Source organism: Lepisma saccharinum, chromosome 28 (assembly GCF_977018435.1).
Source record: "Lepisma saccharinum chromosome 28, izLepSacc3.1, whole genome shotgun sequence".
Lineage (NCBI taxonomy): Eukaryota > Metazoa > Arthropoda > Insecta > Zygentoma > Lepismatidae > Lepisma > Lepisma saccharinum.
The window spans coordinates 37,005,074-37,026,865 of NC_139256.1; the positions used below are offsets into that span (position 1 = coordinate 37,005,074).

At 39.8% G+C, this 21,792-nt stretch overlaps 1 protein-coding gene across 3 annotated transcripts in view; it reads left to right on the plus strand.

Moving 5' to 3' along the window:
• Positions 1-21,792, plus strand: part of LOC145981074 (acid phosphatase type 7-like) — a 73,948-nt gene that overhangs the window by 21,098 nt on the left and 31,058 nt on the right. For 2 of the 3 annotated variants that reach the window (XM_083114195.1, XM_083114196.1), the window contains exons 2-4: positions 11,044-11,189; positions 12,751-12,945; positions 15,178-15,386. In XM_083114195.1, coding sequence (XP_082970321.1) covers positions 11,044-11,189; positions 12,751-12,945; positions 15,178-15,386 — 550 coding nt within the window. Of the gene's footprint in view, positions 1-9,544; positions 9,678-11,043; positions 11,190-12,750; positions 12,946-15,177; positions 15,387-21,792 lie in introns of those variants that run through there. The other variant, XM_083114197.1, reaches the window with a different exon arrangement.

Consider the following 21,792-nt stretch of genomic DNA (forward strand, 5'->3'; position numbering starts at 1 on the left):
CGTTTTCGAATACGGCAGCGATTCCAGCAGGTTTGCCAGTTCGATCGCGGCAGTTCGAATTGTTGCATACCGTGAATGCGGATTATCCTACCGTGAGATCGGTGCCCGTGTAGGACGGAATGCATCCACAGTGATCCGTGTATAGAACCAGACAGAACAGCCACGTCAACGAGGATTGCGCATGAAGTACGGGATGTTTTACAACGTCCAGTGTCCCCACGAACCGTGCTTCGTCGTTTGGCGAACCGGGGATTTTTTTCCCGGCGCCCACTGTTGCGGATTCCTCTGACGCTAGAGCATAGGCGTTTGCGTCTGAGATGGTGCCAAGACCGTCGTGCATGGATGGCGGAGTGGAATGCTGTAGTGTTCTCTGATGAATCCCGGTTCTGTATACAACATCATGATGGACGTACACGCGTGTGGCGGCACCGTGGCACTAGGCCTCATGACGCCTGCATCATGCATCATCACACAGGGCCTTCATTGGGTATCATGGTATGGGGTGCCATCGCCATAGGTGTTCGTTCGCGTCTCGTACGCATTCAAGGGACATTGAACAGCCAACGGTACATCACACAGGTTCTCACCCCTGTTGCTGTCCCATGCACTGCATAATGCCACTTTTCAACAGGATAACGCGCGCCCCCATGTTGCAAGGAATGTCCTCGCATTTATGGAAGCTAACCACGTGCCCCTGCTTCCTTGACCAGCACGTTCGCCGGATATGTCGCCAATTGAACATGTCTGGTCCATGGTGGGTCGCCGGCTGGCCCAACTCAGGTTTCCGGCACGTAATGTTGAAGACCTCTGGCACCGTGTGGAAGCCGCTTGGGACGCCATACCGCAAGCAGACATCGATAGACTTATTTTGTCCATGCCTCGCCGTGTTGCAGCAGTTATTGCCGCCCGTGGAGGCTGTACACGCTACTAGCTCCTTGGGGTTATACAACCATGTTCTACGTGTCACATGTCACACCACCGAGCTCTAACTGTAATCATTTTCTTATCTTATTATGAACTACATATTTGCCAAGTTTCGTGTTTCTATCTCATTTCCTTCTGGGTGTTGCAATTTTAATGGCGAGCAGTGTAGGTATAAACGTGTAAAATAATAAGTTAAAAGTTGTAAAAATATCTTTGCGAGACCAAAATATAATAAAAAATGTTGCCTGAATGGATTAAATTGTGTTATTTGAGTAATAATAAGGATTAAACTTGTAAACTAAAAGGGCATAACTTGACAAACACACTTTGTGTGTCCAAAATATCTTGTCTAAATGTGTTATTTGAGTTAAAAAAAAAACAACCTAAACTTGGAAAATAACCAGGTAAAACTTGACAAGACACAGTTTGTGCGTCCAAAACTTTAAAAGTAAACAATTAAAAGTTGAAAAACACAGTTTGTGTGTTGAAAATATATAAAAACCCTTGCCTGAATCGTATAAATTGTGTTATTTGAGTAAAAGTACATAAAAACTTGTAAAATATTTGACATAAAGTCAAAGTTTGGTAAAAAAAATGAACTCAATATTATGTTAAGAACACGCAGTAACATAAATTGACTAACTAAATCAATAATCAAAGGGTCCTATAGTTCGTTACCCCGTGATAAAACTTTAGGCCCCGTCCCATATAGCTCTCCCTTCTTCCTAGTACAGATAAAAAACCCTTACGCTTCGTTCTCCTTGTTCAAAGTGAAGTTCTCGCTCCAATCTAATTGGGTATCCCAAAATCCTTTTTTCTTGTGTTCTCGGTCACATTGGGCTACTTTGACAGAAACCTGTTCTGACATGCAAGTGTTCTATCCTAAAAGCCACGCTACAGCATCCTGTGCCTTGGGGCAACCCTGAGCGGAATATTAATTGACGGTGGAAACCGGTGCTACAAGTGACACATAGCTTCAGGGATTTGACCTTCACCGCGCAGTCCCAGACATCCTTTGGTGTCTGGTTCAACCCCTCCCCTGCCCTATGGCGTTGCATAGCTTTCTCCTATTCTTGCGTTCTAGTTGACCTTGGCAAAACCGGTTCTGATTGGTCAATCGGGTTCTTTCTTTGTTCTGGCGTTCTGACGTCATTTGACCTTGACCACACATCTCCCAAATTCCTTTCTCGTCTTCCTTAGCGGAGTTCACCGTCTTCTGTCTAGCGTGTCGGACAATCGTCTTTCATACCATAATAACATTATTACATAGTACACTATAATTATTATCATTACATATCGGGGGTTCGAGTACCGGAACCGTCCCTAATCGTAATTACCTTCTATTTACATATTTTTCATAAAATAAATAATTGTATATTCATAAAAGTTATAAATATGCAGATACATAAATGTAAATTGTTCTAATGATATGCAAATACATGCAAATAAATTCTAACTACATGCAAATTAATTATGAATATTAAAATATTTAAATATTAAATTCCTGTCAAGGAACACGTTTATTGAAGGTATGTATTCCAAGAGAAAGTCAACTGTCCTTGCCCCCTACAGTGGCGTAGGCAGGGGGACTCAGCCAGCTCAAGCCCCCCTATTTTCAATACAATTTTCGATTTTAAATGAGAGAGAGACGATTGAGTACGAGTGCGACACATTATATGCTTTTCATCTTTATATTCCGTTAATTGTCCGAGGACTAAGTCTCATAGTTAAACTGGAATTTGGGCATCGATACATAGCGAGTTGACACTTGGATGCTTGGTCATAGCATCCCTCTTTATGGAATGGGTGCAGTGGTCGTAGACGCAGTGCATGGAAGGAAGGTGGGTAGAATTATGCTGTACTCTTGGAATTCCACGGTCAGCTGGACTCGGTATTTACTGCATTAACAGAAAATCTTACTACCCTAGGTTATTTCTGGGTGTGGAAATTTGGGGAAACTGGGATTTGAAGACAAGAGAATGCGGTTGGTGTCTGTTCGGTGGAGGTTCTCAACATATTCTCTTTGCAAAGACGGAGACTGGATTTTGTTTTATGACCTTTGGTGTGTCTAAATTCATTTAAATTTCATTGCATTAAGGGGCAAATTGTTTAATTATGTTCCCAAAATCCCCCAGCCACCTTTTCCCCTTTTGAAACCGTAGGTCCAGTCACGATTATCGTTTGTGTGTATAAATTGGGGTTAAAAATATATACAAACAAACAAACGAAGCCACATTTATGTAATCATAAATAAGGTTTTGGCGGCAATCAAGGTGGACGACCTGGTTTGGCAGAGCGGAAGACGGCACCCTGCAGTCGCTTAGGTTGCCTTGTCCTTAAGCCGCTCGTAATAGCAGTAAAGCAGCTAAAGCCCCTATCACACGGAACTGGATTTCTAGTTGGAATACCCTATAAGGCGATGAACTGACTTTCTAGGTAGAAATTATGGCCGCCTGGCTGACTGCTTGACTGGTTTTGAGGAATAGGACATGTTCTAATTGCTACTAACTTCTTCGACTAGATTCTGTGGAACAGCCAATCAGAGCAAAGTTTGGCCATGTGAAGATAATCTGTGAGTTTGCAAAGTAGCCTTTTTGGTCTGTGGTTTCCGAGTGCATACAGCACGAAAGGCATGTTTACAATTGAAAAAGCTAAAATATTCTTCCATACGTGTACAGTAAACGTTGTAAAGTATGTATTTTATCAGCGCCATTCTTCTCTACCTAAAACCATTTAATACGAAGCGATATTCCTCTCGGTTGAATAGTTATCGTATTTTAAAAGTGTGAAGTGATACGTTGTTTACATCTCGCGCGGCCGCCATTATGGGAACGAAAGACTATCGACAAGTACGGTGTAACAAGTACCGTGTGAGGCGAAAACTAGCAAATGGGTAGCCAGTCTAGCGTCAACTAGAGTGTTCCTACTAGAAATCCAGTTCCGTGTGATAGGGGCTTTAGTTACAAATTACTCGTACATACTTGAAACCTTCATTGACTTTTCCTTGTTGCACAAATCTGCACTCTTGCAGTGAGTTACTCACCCCCTCCCCCGTCCTTATTTCCTCAGTACACCTTAAATATGAACCTACACATACACCCCACAGACGGAACTGTCTAGATAAACTGTTCCTGGCCCAAATATGGCGCCAACGAGTGAAGACGTCCTTTTATCAGCTCCTCTCAAATTGAAGACAAAATATGATGATAAATGTGCAAAGTGTAAAGATCTGTAAAAAATGGAATTCTTTGCGACATGTGTGACGAATGGTTACACTTTAAGTGCGGCAACTTGAATGCCGATGAAGAAATCGACCAAAACAGTGAATGGTTCTGTCCGCAATGTGAAAACGGAGAAAAAAGTGTTGAAAATGAGGAACTCCCGAATCTTTTACAGGTAGTGAATCTACTGCAAAGTGATATAAAGGAGTTAAAAAATGAAAATGAAGCCCTGAAAAACAGACTAGAAGCTATTGAAAAGGCAAAGGAAATAACAAATTCTACATCCTCATGGACTCAAGTGGTTAGGAAATCAACAAAGAAAAAACATCACATCGATAGCATAAATTTCGAGAGTAAAAACAGATTTTCTACACTACAAGATTTCCAGACTGAAGAAATACACCCAGAAACTAATTCAAGAACGTACAGAAGAAATGTGAAGTCAAAAAACACAACCACAAACATCTCGAAAATAAAAAAATCGAGTGTTAGTCAACCAGAAGTGATCATCTATGCTGATAGTCATGGCAGAGGAATGGCAGAAAAAGTGAAGAGTCAGCTAGGCGATGTTTCAGTGTTAGGTTTTGTCAAGCCAGGTGCAAAAATTGGGCACATTGTAAGTAGCCTAAAAACCTCAAAACAAAGAAATCAGCAGCTGTGTAGTGCTAATGGCAGGTTCAAACAATGTAGCATGCAATGAGGGTCACGATGTGATATATACATTGGAAAAGAAACTACCTGAAATAAGAAACTCTAAAGTGATCATAGTTAATATACCAACGAGATACGATCTCATACCGGAATCTTGTGTTAATGTGGCCATAAAAGAGACAAACAAGAATATCAGACACCTGTGCAAAAACTTTAGTAATGTCGATATTGTTGATGTAAGCAGGCTAGAGAGAAACAATTTCACAAATCACGGCATGCATCTGAACCGATCTGGAAAAGAAAAGGTGTCAAAAGCAATAGGTACGGTGATAACTGAATACATTATAAACCAAAGAAGAAAGTGCAATCCTATTGAACTGAAATGGCACCCCATAAATAATCAGGGAAGTGAAGTGGTAAATGGAAAGAAATATAGTGATGTGGTAAATAGCGGAAAAGTCTGTCTTGTGATGAATGGTGAAAAATGCAGTCAAATGGTAAGTGATAAAAATGGTAGTGAAGAAAATGAAGATTACAGTGAAGTGAGAAAAGATGAAAAAGACAAGGAAGTGGAAAATGATAAAACAGTTAATGTAAAACAAAAAGAACCATCTGCACGAACATCCGATAGAATAAGGAGTGTTCCGGGCAAATTTAAAGATGATTTTTTATTGTAAAATGTAGAAATGCAACAAATATTGTAAATGTTACACCCAATAGTTTCTCTCAAATGAAAAAGAGAGTTATACAATGCAATATTGTGCATCTAAACATTCAAGGTATTACAGGCAAAGTGTTAGATTTAGAAATGCTCCTAACTGATGAATGTTTAGATGCACATGTACTATGTGTTACTGAGCACTGGCTGTCCAAAGATGAAATTACTTACCTTCAAATTCCAAATTTCCACCTAGGTAGTTTCTCATCAAGGTCTCTAATAAAACGAGGGGGAACAGGCATATTTACAAAAAATGATATAATTGCCAAACAAATTGTCCCCAAAACTGTGAGACCTATAGAAAAACATTTTGAAGTTAGTGTTGTACGTCTTGCACAATACAATTTAATAATAGTATGTTGCTACAGAACGCCTGATGCAGACTATACAATATTCATAAAAAATCTGTCAGTATTGTTAGATGAATTAAAAAGTTATACATGTGAAATTTTGGTATGTGGGGACCTAAACATTGATTTTCTAAAAAATACAGGACGGAAACTGCACTTTGAAGCCACAATAAACACTTTTGGCCTAAAGCAAATTATAACTACACCCACGCGCATAACGAAAGAGACACTCTCCCTCATAGACCACATGTTAATAAGTGTACACTCAAAAGAGTTTCAATGTGAAAACATATCAGTCCACTTCTCCGACCATGAAGCACAATTTTTATGTCTCACATGTAAAAGAGAAGCTACTGAATATCATAGAAAGCCACTAAAAATGCAGAAACGTAAATATGATGAAGGTTCTATACTCATGTTTATTGGAAAACTAAACAGCGAAAATTGGGAAGATATTTATAACTTACCTTCCACAAACGAAAAATTTAATCTCTTTCTGAACAAAATTATCTTGTTACACAATGAATGTTTTCCACCTAAACAAGTAAACATATCCACCGAGTGTAAACCATGGGTCACAAACGGAATCAGAATCTCAAGTAGAAAACTAAAAATGCTCCATTCTGAAAGTAAGGTGAATCCCAATCCATCTTTTCTGAAATATTACAAGAGGTATAAGCAAATATATAAAAATGTACTCCACCAATCAAAAATTAATCATAATGACCGTAAAATCAGTAATTCAAACAATAAATGTAAAACAATGTGGGAAATTATAAGAAATGCATCAACAAAACACCAATCTTTAGGTAATAATATGGTGATATGCATTAATGGAAAAGAAGTCCAACATCCCCCTAATATTGCGAATGCTTTCAATGAGTATTTTGTAAATGCAGTTCCAAATAGAAGGAATGGGTTTATGGCTGCTCCAGAAGAATGTTCTACACACATAACAGTGAATGACAAATCCTTGTTCATTTCCCCCATTACTGAACAGGAATTAAAGATAATCTTCAGGCGTATAAAAAACAAACGATCTTCCGGCACTGATGAAATACCAGACTTCCTAATTAAGAAATGTTATAGTTCCCTATGTCAACCATTACTACATATAATAAACAATTCCATTGAACAGGGTATTTTCCCAGACAGGCTAAAAATAGCTGTTGTTAAACCATTACTGAAGAAAAATGACCCAAAGGATTTATCAAATTACAGGCCCATTTCCCAACTCTCAGTCTTCTCAAAAATTATTGAACATGCAATAATGATGAGAGTAGAAAATTTCTGTAGTAAACACTCAATCTTAAGTTTGTCGCAGCATGGTTTTAGGTCCGAACGAAGCACGAAAACAGCGTTAGCAGACTTAGTAGAATGTGTCACACAATCTCTGAATAATTAATTGTAATCACACGGTAGGAGTCTTTTGTGACCTATCAAAAGCTTTCGATTATGTAAATCACGAGATATTGCTGTGGAAACTTCAAAAACTTGGTATTCGTGGACTACCACAAAAGTGGTTTCAATCTTATCTCACCAATAGAAAGCAAATTGTGGAAATCGCTCACACCACAGCAAAAGGATACGTAACACATCAACACTCCACCATGAAAAGTGTAACATGTGGGGTGCCTCAGGGAAGTATTCTTGGCCCTCTTTTGTTTCTTATGTACATAAATGATTTACCAAATGTTATACCTGAGGCAAATGCAATATTATATGCTGATGATACAAATATTATAGTAACAGACACTTCCAAAGATGCTCTACAATCTAAGGCTAATAACGTATTAAACAAATTAGATGACTGGTTTTTAAATAATAATCTACTCCTCAACAGCAAAAAAACAAATTACATTACATTTTCTACAATCCAAACCAGAAACCAAATAAGCCTCAATCTAATATCTGGGAATACACAACTAGAGCCTAACAAAAATTCAAAATTTCTGGGTATCATTCTGGATGAACACCTTAGCTATACAGAACACATAAACATGCTACAATCAAAATTAAGTAGTGTGTGCTATGCCCTTCGAGAAGTGGTAGACATCTCAAGCACCCAAACTGTAAAGTGCCTTTATATGGCAAACTTTGATGCTTTACTAAGATACGGTATTATGGTTTGGGGTAACAAGGGCCACTCCAATGTCCTTTTTATGCTTCAAAAAAGAGCTTCAAAAAAGAGCTATAAGAATCATAGCTGGAGTAAAGAAAACTTATTCATGTAGAACTCTTTTCCGTAAACTTAATGTGTTAACTCTCCCCTGCATATACATTTATGAATGCTTAATTTATGTTAAGCAAAATATTTCCAACTTTGCCACAAATGAGGAAATACATGGCCTAAACACAAGAAATAAAGACAAACTTCACATAAAACACTGCCGCCTCAACTTATGTAAGAAAGGTCCCTTAAACTCTTCCATAGATCTCTACAATAAACTACCACAAGATGTGAGGAAAGAACCAAACTTGATGATATTCAAGCACAAGATAAAATCAATGCTTCTGAAGCATGTTTTTTATTCTATAGCTGAATACATGGAAGCAGCTTTTACATAAGACAAATGTACATAATGTAGTATAATCACATATTATTCTTGTAAAATTAAATGTCAAATGAAAGTGGGTAATTAGTATATCTTCTCATGTTATATTTTTTTGTGATTTTGATATAATAGCAGAGTAAGACCCAATTTTTTACAATTTGTGGCTATATATTTTGTATTTGTAAAATCTATTAATGTACCTGTATTGTAATGTAAGTATTGACATGTCCTATATTACCATGTACTGTAATTTGTACACACCGGTAGTCCTTGGACGCAAATAAACTAAAGTAAAAGGAAATTTCCCTATCGGATGTCCATGAAAAGGAAAAAATAACACTAAAATGACCATAAAATAGAAGTTAGTGAATAATTTGAGAGGGTGTATGAAATCAAAAAAATTGAGGAGCTTGTTAAGAGGTTGTTAGGGGTTGATAAATCAAAATCACTACATAATTGGCATTGTTTCGTTACGTTTGGCATTAAATTTGCAAAATTTAGCAGTCATTATTACACTGAATTGAAATTATTATGCTTAAAACATTTTAAACTCAGTTACGATCAGCTGAATTCGAGAAAACGAAAGAAGCAGAAACGCCCGCAAAATAAGAGGGGTAGGGGGTTCTTTCCCCAGGGAAAAAGTTCATGCAATTCGAATGGTGAAATTGTAGCAATATTTAATATTACAAATAAATGGCGACGATTAGGGGGTAATTGCCCCCCCCCCCCCACTTTTTGTCCTTGCACTATAGCATTTTAATACTAAGGCTTGCCCCCACCACCTCCAATGTTGGCACCCAATTCGACACTACTGTTACAAATATTGTATTCTGTTATTTACATGTTACAGTTACAGTTATAGCAATTAACTGTCACGTCCAACAAAATAAAATAACGAGAAACGTTTTCACAAGAGACATAATGACTACTGTTGTAAGGAGACCACTTTTTTTTTTTTTTTTAAGGAATGCCCCTTAGCGGTAGTATCCCCCGTTTTTTCACTTTTTCTTAAGTTTTACATTTCTCAGGTTTTCTTATTTGGACAAACACAAATATCCATGTCTTACCCGGGATTCGAACCCAGAACTCCTGGCGACGCAGCACGCTGTGCTAACCACTCTACCACGGAGGTCGACTGTACCTGATTTAATGAATTGGCATCTCTACGCTGGGAGGAACCAGGCAACGTCGACGTCTACTGCGTTTCAAAGGCAACAGATCCCATTGCAGTAGCACTAGCAGAGACGATTCCACACAGGTAAAACAGCGCAGTGGTAGAGCAATGGCAAGGTAAGCCAGGGATCCAGGTTCGAGTCCTGGTCGAGCCTGCATTTTTCGTTGAAAATTCTACGTATTACATCTCCTGTGTGTGCCTAATTTAATGAAAGTAATCCATGTTTATGGGAAGAAGCAAGGCAAATCCAGTTTCTATTTAGTGAACCCAAGTCTGAACTTGACAACAACACAGATTTCAATTTTATGGTTTGTAAAATAATAATTATGACAATAATAAAAGTAAAATATACGTTTCTATGAATACGGCAAGATATGAAATCTTACTCTGCCCAGGGGCGTAATGAGACTCATGGGGATCCCGGGCAGGGCCCCAGTTACTGCTATTATAGTTGCTGGATCTACGAAAAAAATGCATAATTTTAGCATATGAGGTGTAAGCAAATTCTCTTTATTGTGATTGAAGATGTGTTTTTTGTATAAATGTTAGAGACAAATAGTACAAAATAAATAATAAAATATATACTGTGAAATACTTTCTTTACTCATTAACAATGTAAGATTAATTACAATGCTTACATTATAGATTAATTTATTGTTATTTATGCAAAAGTGTCCATTATTTTGTATTATTATTATTTGGCTCCGTCATATTCAGTTGAAATAAAGCCAGACCACTAAGACGTTCCTGACTTATAGTACTGTGTAAATAGGTTTTTGTAACTTTAAATTTAGTATATGGTCTTTCTGTCTTTGCTACTGTGAGAGGAACAGTGAGGTACAGTTACTGGCAATAAAAATGGGACATCTAGATCCCATGTTATGTGTGTTGCCTAACTCTACGACGATAGCAGAACTTCCAATTAAAAAGTTGCTATTGAAGTTTGCTGATCACCGTAGAATTGGGCAACACACATAACAAATTGCAGGGAAGCCAGTATTTCAAGATCCCATGGTGTCCCATTTTTATTGTCTGTGACTGTACCTGAAACAAGCTTTGTGCACGTCAGGATAACTGGAAGTCAATGAACTATGTTGTATCACAAGATCAGCAAGCTCACATCATTCATCTCCTTTATCTTGTGATTGAAAGAACTTCTGATAACATAGGCTAATCGGGACTGGACCTACAGTTCAAAGGTGGAATCTGGATCACTGTGCAATTTGCCTCCACTGGGTATCAAACCTGGGACTCCTTGATTACAAGGTGATTACGTTACCACTATGCTATCAGTATTGTTTTTTCTAGACTTTATGTACATGAGATTGCTTTGTTGTTTGCATAGATACAGTTACCATAATCTACATACTAGACAATATAGACTGCTTCTAGAACTTCAGTCCACTGAAACAATCAAAGATGTTTAAAAGTAAATTATCATTATCTGCAGGTTTATTATGTGGAGAGTAATCTTCACAATATCCATATTTTGGTTAGCCAATGGAAGTCCATTTATGTCAAGTGGTGGATTAACAAGAGGAAACCTGCAACGCTTTGCACACCAGCAGCCTCAACAAATTCATCTATCATACGGTGGTAAGAAAGGAAATTTGTTGAATAAAAGATTTGGAGTACTGTATTTCCTTATTTTACACTTGAAAGCAATTTTATCTTTGCTTTCACTATATTTGGATAAAAAAAATACCATGGCTTTTGTATTAGTCAAAGTCAGTTGCCTGTCACTGTAAACCTGCAACAGAAATGCAAACTCTTGTATGATTGAAGCTTATTGATGTCAGAATATGCCCGACATGTTAACACTACAAATGTTCAAAAAGCTAATATTCTTGAGCCAATTTTCACAAATCTTTCCATATCTAAAATCAGATGCATTTGCATTTGCTGTGCACCAGGCCCGTAGCTAGAATTGATCTCCAGGGGGAAGGGGCTCACGAGTTATCAAGAGGGCCTTGTAAACCAAGTCCATTTTTAAAAATTTAACAGTATTAATAAATGAAGGTAAATTATGTGTGTGGGGGGAGGGATTAAGTTATAAAAATATTTTAAATACCATACAAATACTACATTTTTCTACATCTTTTAAAACATCTCTGATACTGAATCATCCCATACACGCTACATACTACTTTATATGATACAGATATTTATATCACACAAAAAAATACACAATATTCAATCACAGTGCCTACAGTACATTCCACCCCCGGCCAAAGCAATGCAACTGCCCTTCGTTCCCAAAACTTGGGAGCAGTTGACCTTTGATGCAGATGCGAAGGGAATTTGCATGATGACAGTTACATATCTGTGTCTAAACGGGGGATCGCAACAGGGACAGTGAAGGTCCAGATAAGGAAGCTCCCCTATTACAGAACTTACAAAGTCTAGATAATCTTCTAAATCCTTGCAGCTACTTAGACTCAACTCATAAACAAGATGAGCGAATAATGTTCTGTGGATGTATCCTTAAAGTTGTGAGCTATCTACATTTTCACTCTTCCTGCAAACAAATTATACAAAATAGTTTTACCTAACGTCAAGGGGGCTGATGGCAGTGCCAGGGGGGCTGACGGCAGTTCCAGGGTAAGCTGAGCCCACCCTGGCCCCTTTCTGGCTACGGGCCTGCTGTGCACCTTGAAAGAAAATTATGTGAAATGGAACAAAATAGACATTAAGTCGCCATAAAATCGCCATTCAAACACAAAAGTTGGTGCATTCTGGATATGCCAACCCTTCAACCAAAAGTGCTATTGTTGCAGGCTTCAACAATAACATATCAGGATGAAATTTTACACATGAATATTTGAGGTACTCAGGAAAATTTTATTTATTTATTTACTTAATTGGTGTTAGAGTTCGAGTTCATAATTTTAAAAATAAAAATAAATTAAGCTCGTGTGCTTTATGTAAAATGTATTATTTGTTCCCTTAAAATTTAAACTAGTTACAGTGTAACATCGATTTTAGTTTTTCAGGGAACAAAGAAATAACTTAAAATGTGATAGAAGTGTAAAATCCGAGAATGTCAAATTGACAAGGGCTCACTGCATTCATATGTAATTTTGTTCTACTAACGGCTTTATTAACTTTCGTTCAACCATTGTAAATTGTGCATTAATAAACTCTCATATTTTTTCAGATGAACCTACTGAAATGATTGTAACCTGGAGTACCATGCACAGTACTAATGGTTCCATTGTGGAATATGGAGGGGAACTTCTGGAAAACATTGCCTATGGAACCGAAACATTGTTTATTGATGGAGGAAATGAGAAGAGGCAACAATATATCCACAGAGTCAGGCTCACTAATCTGACATCAGGAACAAAATATTGTGGGTTACTTGTATTTTATAATATAAATTAGAATTGAAAAAAAAAAAACCATTTTCAAGCTATAGCTCTGTAAAATTAACATTCTTGTTTAAATAATATCCAGCTGATAGTTTCAGGTATGTAACAAGTTTAGGATGATGAAGGACTGACAGATTGTCTGTGTAATCAAGGAAACATGCAACAAGTGAAGGGACATATTGGCTATTGGGATAAGTGAGCCACACCCCATGATTATTTGTGGGCCCCAGGGATTTCTGTAGGGGGGGGGAGAGTTTGAATATTATATCACAGACAAACACACGTTTTCAGCGTCTAACGTTCGAAAAGAGTAACTATTGCGTGATCCTAAAAAAAGTATTGACACCCCATTAAATTAATATTCTTGAAAGCCTGCAAAGAAATGGATGTAAAAATTTTCTTGCTCGCTTCGCTTGCATTACTGTCTTAAGGGAATTTGTGTTTGACGTTTTGCTCAGATGAATGTGAAGTTTTGTACTATCGCTACATTACAAGACATTGACGGTATTCTCGACATTGATTAATAACATCACTTCTTAAAATATAATGCTTAGTGTTGGTATACTGCTTAATTTACAGCAGGTGCATCATTTGGTTGGTGTACTATTATTGTATTATTGATTTCCTTTACGCTGTAATAGTTGTGCTAAGTGTACTTCATATGTTAACACCTTGCACGTTTCCCGATAAAACAGAAAAATAAATATTTTCAAATTCACATTTCTAACTTCTTGTCACAGGACAATGTTACGTTAACAAGTGAAATTTGCATTGAAGATAAAATCCAGGTAATTATTGCTATGGATTACCAAAATAATTATATTTACCTCAAGCAGAGGGAGCGAGTTCTTTGAAGGAGGAACAGTATTATATTCTCGCCCTGAGCTTAGAATTTCTATCTAAGCCTCGCGACAGGTTAAGTTTGAAGCAAGTTTTATGTATTAATCCACGCGAGAACGAGCTGTTCATGACCCAGACAGTGAGAAAATCGGCAGTATTGCATCGGAACTATATTCTGCGCGCACGTTTGGGTCTACATGTGTGAAATGTTGCTGCAAAGTTAACCTGTCGCGGGGCTGCAGCAAGTTATTTGTTTGGCCAGGTTGAATTTTCTATCTTAAGATGTATAACAATTTGTGTTAAATGTGTGGATTTTATAAATCTCATTCTCCAATTCTCAAACACTGTTTAAATGCATATTAATATAATTTAATTTATTGAATTTAAGCAATCAATGTGCTAGCTTTCTGTTATTTCGAAAAGTGAACAATCAATAAAATATGGACAGTTCAACATGTTATTGCATTCAAATAAACAGCAACTATTATGTATTCATCCAAACTATTGTGGGGGATTTTGATGAATGAATTAAGGTGGGGGGGGGGGGGTAATGCATTCATGATCTTGGGGTGATGGACATCCCTGTTTAGAGAGAAGGGACCGATAAATTATAGTGTTCAGTAAAGCTAAAAAAATAGTTACTGTCAGTAGACACGCTGTCGTAATTAAATACTTTATACAGATTTGAGGGGACGAATGACATGATTCAGGGGGACACATGAGAAGATTTGGGGGGATTGCGCCATTGGCCTTGGGGAGATGGGCACCCCTGGTGGACCCCTTGAACTTGGAATCCATAACACAGCAGCGAAATGTCCTATTGAATACTGGGTGCTATATAAAAGCTTTCAACCATTATATAACCAATCTATACAGGCTGGCAAAAAAGAGTAAAATCTGGTTAATTAGAAATATTGGATCACCTTTTCTTGAACTTTCCTAGAATATTCTGAATATTATTCAGAAGCTATGAAAGTTTTTTTAGCAACACAGTACTTGCAGAAACAAGCCAAGATTCATGGAAAATTTTCTGATAGTCAATAAATTTATTCACATTACAATTAAATAGTTATTAGAATAGAATTATTTGATTTATTCATTATAGTATTTGATGTACAAGGTACTAAGGAATATTAAAAGTAAAAATGAACAAGGAGAGTAATTGTATTTGCCTCGGTCAAATATAGGAAGGGAGAATTTTCAAATTCAATGGGAAGGAATTGTCAATCTAATTGCAAAAGTGACTGACTGTTCCTAGTTGAATGTAGGCTATGACTAGCCCCCATGTTTCAACACTCAGAAATATCAATAAAGATGGTAAAATCTATTCTTAAAAGTGTAGTTGAAAGTTTTCTCTCTTTCCATTTTTTTAGATTATCACTGTGGTACTCCTTATGGGTGGTCTAATCTGTTCTATTTCTATGCGATGATAGAAGGAGAAAGCTGGAGCCCTCGGTTGGTTCTGTACGGTGACCTTGGAAATACAAATGCTCAATCATTGTCTCGTCTTCAGCAAGAAACGATTAGAGGAATGTATGATGCTGTGATACACATTGGAGACTTTGCATATGACATGGATACGGTACGTTTTTAAGTTCTGTTACAAATTCTCCTCTGAAAGCATGACAATTTTCATCTCAATCAGGGGCGGCCGCTCATAAGGACGATACGGACGCCGCACTGCCGTGTGCAACCGCAAGTGAACAAACATTACATTAACATTTATATGTTAGCTTTTACATTGTCTGAATTGCAAATATTCCATTGCTTATAGATCGTTGGTTAGTCGGTTCTGTATTCATTCTTCCGCGACAATTGCAAAGTTTGCACGCCACCGTGCGGGGGAATACGGAACTTCGAGAGAAATCTGGCGGGGCGCCGTCCTCCCAATTTACGAGACGTAGAGGTAGAGCATTCTCAGTCGCGGTCGCGAGGGGTTTATGGCGAGGAAACTGAGGGAATAACACGCGCGGGATCTCTGGCTGGGAGGACGGAGGGTTTGTCGTCCGAAACCCACCCCCTAGGCAAAACTGGCTCTCTCTTCGGAGAACGGTAAACAATGAAGAGTTGCCAGAAGCAATGAAGTTAACGTAAGAAAGAAAATTACCAACCGTTGAAAAAAAATATTCTGTATTCCATAATCTTATTCATTTATGACAAGAATAGAGCAATAAATAATGCAATTTCCAATGAGGAAAGAAAATGTCGCTAACTGAAAAAGTACAGACTCTTTCATGATTTTTTTTTTATCGTCGCTTTTTGCTACTTTTCGGTAATCACGATGATGAGGATGAGTGATGATGGTATAATGAAATTGATGGAGGGGCACTCACAAAGAACACACATACCCATGCTGGGATTCGAACCGAGGAGCCCTGGCTTTGTAATCCGTTATGCTAGCCACGGAAGTCGGCTATAGATTCTTGTTACACGCAAAATTATCGTGTAGCTATATGCGTTGTATTTTTTCTGAATTTAGTGAAAAGTACATTTGGATTACAATGATGTGGAGTACATCATGTAGATTTAAATACATGTTTTGATTAGCACCTTTGAAAAAAATCCTGATAATGTGACAAAGTTCTCCAATTTCTTTTCAAGGCGGATGTTAAATAAATTAAAAACTCGTCATTTAAACTCACCAAGAGTCGCTACAGGAACCTGTAAACTACAAATTTCTTAAAATTTGGCAAAATTGTCTGGCAACCCCGAAGCAATAAAACGACTCTTCGTTTTCCATGGAAAAGTGAAGTGAAGCTTTTTCGGTAGTTGTGCATTTGTCGCGATGAACAGTGTGGAGAAATTGTTGGTGCGAAGTTTTTCTACCAGAAGTCAGAGTCTGGATGAAAAAATAAACAAAAAATCTAGTCCGAATTTGAATCTAGAACATGTGTCAGAGAAGGGAGGTCGTGAGTTCACTCGCAAATTTCGCGTTGAAGGACAGAAGGATGAATTTCAGTTACAAGCATGTCTGAAGATTTCTGGTAAGTTTGAAGTTTTTACTTTAGAGCTTCTGGTAAAGCAGATATCACCTTTCCAGTGAGATATTTATTTCGGTGCCCTATTTCACATATCAATTAGTCATGTTGGACAGGAGACATTTTCTGTGTAACTTTTTACTACAAATTTTCACGATCAATTCACGTAAATATTCGTCATTGTGCTTATCAAGTTGTGTAAAAATTAATATCCCTTCTTCTGTTAAACGACTAAATCTCTTAGAATTCTATTTCTTCTTCCATCTTCTTCGCATTACTGTTAAATAATTATTAATTTAAAACGTGTAAAACATGATATTCGGTAAACACGAACGTATCAATTTCTTATCACGTTGGCTGTTATACGAAATTCATCATTTAAACTCGCATTACTAGTAGAGCAAATTTGTGCCGGCCCCCGTGGCGGAGTGGTTAGCAGAGAGCGTTACAACGCCAGGGGTTCTGGGTTCGAGTCCCGGGTAAGGCATGGGTATTTGTGTTCGTCCAGTTGATAAGAAAGAAAGAAAAATGTAAGAATTGAAAAGTGTAAAAGTGAGAAAATGAGTGAATGGTGGGGGGTATTTCCTTTATTTAAAAAAAAATTTAAAAAAAAAAAGAGTGGTTAGCACAACGCGCTACGACGCCAGGAATCCCGTGTTCGAATCCCGGCCTGGGCATGGATTTTGTGAGTGTCCATTCATCAATTTCATCATATCACTCATCCCCATCTTCGCAAATTAGCCAAATGTGGCACAAGAGGCGAAGTAAAATAAAGCAAATCAATAGAGCAAATTTGTGAGCTATCACCCCTCCACTTTGGATCACCACGAGCCGCCACTGATCTCAATCAAGGATAATTATCTTGTAAGTGACGATTTTCTGCAATTAAGTAATAAAATTGTTTGTGTACAATGTAGATTTACTATTTCAGCACTTTTGCTTGAATTCCTACAATGATTTTGAGCAGAATCATCACAAAACAACTTGTCTATTACAAGTTGTCAGGGACGTAGCTAGGTTGATTAGTTTGGGGGGACCCAAACGTAAGATTTTTTCTATCAAACTATTATAAATGAACAAACTATTTATACAGCATATAGGCTTATACTGTATACATATATATATATATATATATATATATATAAAAAATCAAATAAGGTAAAAGGAAACACTCACCGGACAGTAGGAAAATTCAAAATTTTCGCTAATTTATAACATCATCGGTGTGAGAAGAAACAGAAGACGGAACCGATGCCCAACCCTCACCCACCCTCCCGCCCTCCCTCCCAACTCATCCTACACACTCACAGTTTACGACGAGCCTGGTGACGAAACAGTGTTTTTTTCGTTCTACGCACCGCTTCTTCTTCAATGGGGACCTGGCAACTCTGCAGGACCCCAACTTCCGGTTCCGTCTTCGGTTTCTTCTCACACTGATGATGCTATAAATTAGCGAAAATTTTGAATTTTCCTACTGTCCGGTGAGTGTTTCCTTTTACCTTATTTGATTTTTACTTAGCCCTTTTGGCCCTCCTTGCTTTTATCCATTATTATCCACTTTTGGTATGAATCCTTTCACGTATAACTCCTATCAACTGAACCGCCTGCGATCTCTTATTGTTTCCTACACCAAAGCTACGTCCCATGCACGCTTCCTGCACTCATGTTTGATATTAGGCCTAACACCCAAAAGCCTCACACCCAAACTGCCGTTTTCCGCCATGCCCCCAAGCATAAAACCCACGATTTTCCCACTAGCGAGAAATTTCGCTATTGAACTGACCCACGCCATGTACCGATCCCAGCTAAATCGCGCCCGAGAACTGTCCATTTCTATTCAATCCCTTACCAAAATCCTGTTGCTGACCCCAGGTAACCACCATCACAAAATAGACTCCTTCTGGCACACCGCCCATTCCATTGCCAGTGATCTTAACACTAAACACCTCCAAAAACTCTCCAATCTCTGCCGTCAAGCTTTTCAGACTGGCTGCACCCTTCCCCTTCCACTGCCGCCCAATTTCAGTCCCACACCAACATGCCCGCTATTACCCGACCCCCCTCTACCATTGCCCACCCCTCCCACACCACCACAGACCCCCCCTGAAAACCAAAACTGCACTCCCATACATCGCACCTTGGGAAACAACCAGTCCACGGACAAACCCACCCCTACCAGATCCATGACCACCAATGACCCTAACCCACTCAAAAACAACCAGACTGTAAACAACCAGACTGTACTCAATTTATCCAGCCATAAACTGAGCACTGATGAAATAGCTGTTTTATCCAAAGGCCTCACCTTCTCCCCCACAACTCCCCCCAACCAATTCCGCCTACTTTTTGACATACACACATTTGCTCGCAGCCTCCGATGGCAACATTTCTGGGCCAAAAATCCCTCACTCCAAACTACTACCAGTGAAACCCACCCGAGCCTCCTTCAATTTAGCCCCCCCTCCTCCCAAGATCCACCCCCCCTGCCCACCAACCACCCCTTGGAAAGATACATCACTGCCGTCATTTCCACCACCTCTGACAGCTCATTCTTAAATAACTTTCACAACCAACCTAACCTCAATCCCCCCCAACAGAAAGCTCTCAGAGACCTCCGCAACAACCACAACATCAAAATCCTCCCAGCTGACAAGGGGTCCACCACGGTGGTCTTGAACTCTCAAGACTACCTGGCGGAAGCCAACCGCCAGCTGGCTGACCCCTCCACCTACAAACCCACCACAGTTGACCTATCCGCCGAACACCTCACCAAAATCCGGGACTTCATCCACACCCGCGGCCCACCTGAAGGCCTAACAGCTCGTACCACCGCCATGTTAATACCCGACAATCCCCGCACCCCCACCTTCTATCTATTGCCCAAAATCCACAAACCTGGCAACCCTGGCAGACCCATTGTGTCCAGCTATAACTCACCTACAGAACGAATCTCAGCCTTTGTTGACTCCCATCTCCAGCCTCTTGTGAAAGCTCTGCCCTCCTACCTCCGTGACACCAACCACTTCCTCCAGAAAATCAGCACCCTCCCACCATTGCCCCCAAATACCATCCTTGCCACCATTGATGTCACTTCCCTCTACACCAACATACCTCACTCCCATGGCCTCCGCTCCATAGAATTCTATCTCAATAGCAGACCCAAACCTCACAACCCCAGCACCAACTTCCTGACCCACCTAGCCCACCTTGTCCTCACTTGCAACAACTTCACCTTTGAAAACCAAAATTTCCTACAGATCCGAGGTACAGCCATGGGTACCAGAATGGCCCCGTCCTATGCAAACCTCTTCATGGGCCAACTTGAGCAAGAGTTTTTGGCTACCCAACCCCTCCAACCCCTCCTCTGGCTCCGCTTCATCGACGACATCTTCATGCTCTGGACACATGGAGAACCATCCTTGTCAGCCTTCCTGGACCAACTTAACCACTTCCGCTCCCTAAAATTCACCTGGACCCACTCCCCCAACCAGATCACCTTCCTGGATGTGGACGTGCACATCGAGGGAGGACACCTGACTACCTCCATCCACATAAAACCCACTAACCACATGCAATACCTACACTTCTCCAGCTCCCACCCGTTCCACACCAAAAAAGCAATTCCATTCTCTCTGGCCCTCAGGGGACAGCGCCTGAACACCTCACCCACCTCCCGCCAGAATTATAACCTCCGCCTACACCAGGCCCTGGTTAACCGTGGATATCCCTCCATCCTGGTCACCAAGCAAATATCACGAGCTGCCTCACATACCACTACCACCAAGAAACCTGCTGCCACCAACCCACCTGCACTCATCACCCAATATCATCCCCACCTCAACAAAATCAGGCACACACTGCACTCTCTTCTCCCAATCCTCCACAGTGATCCTGAAACCAAAAACATATTTCCCGACAAACCCAGGGTGGTTTTCAAACGCCCCCCTAACCTCCAAAACATCCTGGTCCACAACACTCCTTCACCACACATCCAACACCCCCCTGCCCATAAATGCAACCGACCCAGGTGCAAGACCTGTCCCATCCTCATCACTTCTCACACCCTCCAGGTGCACACGGCCACTGGCAAATTTACCCTCCATCCCAAAGGGACCTGCCATGCCTCAAACCTTATCTACATCCTCACCTGCAACATCTGTGGTGATTTTTACCTGGGGGAAACATCTACGGCCCTCAACCTCCGCATCAATAACCACCGCTCCTCCACCCACAACCTGGACTTCACTGTCGCCGTCCACACCAACCACCACAACATCAGTTTCAACGACTGCTTCCGGGTAGCGATCATCCACCTCCTACCCCAACCAGCCAACACCTCTGTTCGCAAAAGATGGGAGAGGGCCTATATATCGGCCATGAGTGCAACCACTCCACCTGGCCTGAACAAGGCCACCCAGTAATGCCCAACCCTCACCCACCCTCCCGCCCTCCCTCCCAACTCATCCTACACACTCACAGTTTACGACGAGCCTGGTGACGAAACAGTGTTTTTTTCGTTCTACGCACCGCTTCTTCTTCAATGGGGACCTGGCAACTCTGCAGGACCCCAACTTCCGGTTCCGTCTTCGGTTTCTTCTCACACTGATGATGCTATAAATTAGCGAAAATTTTGAATTTTCCTACTGTCCGGTGAGTGTTTCCTTTTACCTTATTTGATTTTTACTTAGCCCTTTTGGCCCTCCTTGCTTTTATCCATTATATATATATATATATATATATAATAGTATTGGAAAGGAACAAGGGTCTCCCCGATGGCGCATGGTAGCATCGTCGCCTTGTAATCAAGGGGTTCCGGGTTCGATACCCGATGGATGCTCATAGTGGTTCGGATCCCACTTTACACTGCAGGACCAGTCCCAATTAGCCTTACTTTGCATCAAGTAGACTTAAAACACCAACTCAATCAATCAATAAATTGGAAAGGAACATCATTTTCTTCTGTAGCAAGCAACAGTCTACGTATATAGACTCGCGAAATCCACAGCCGTT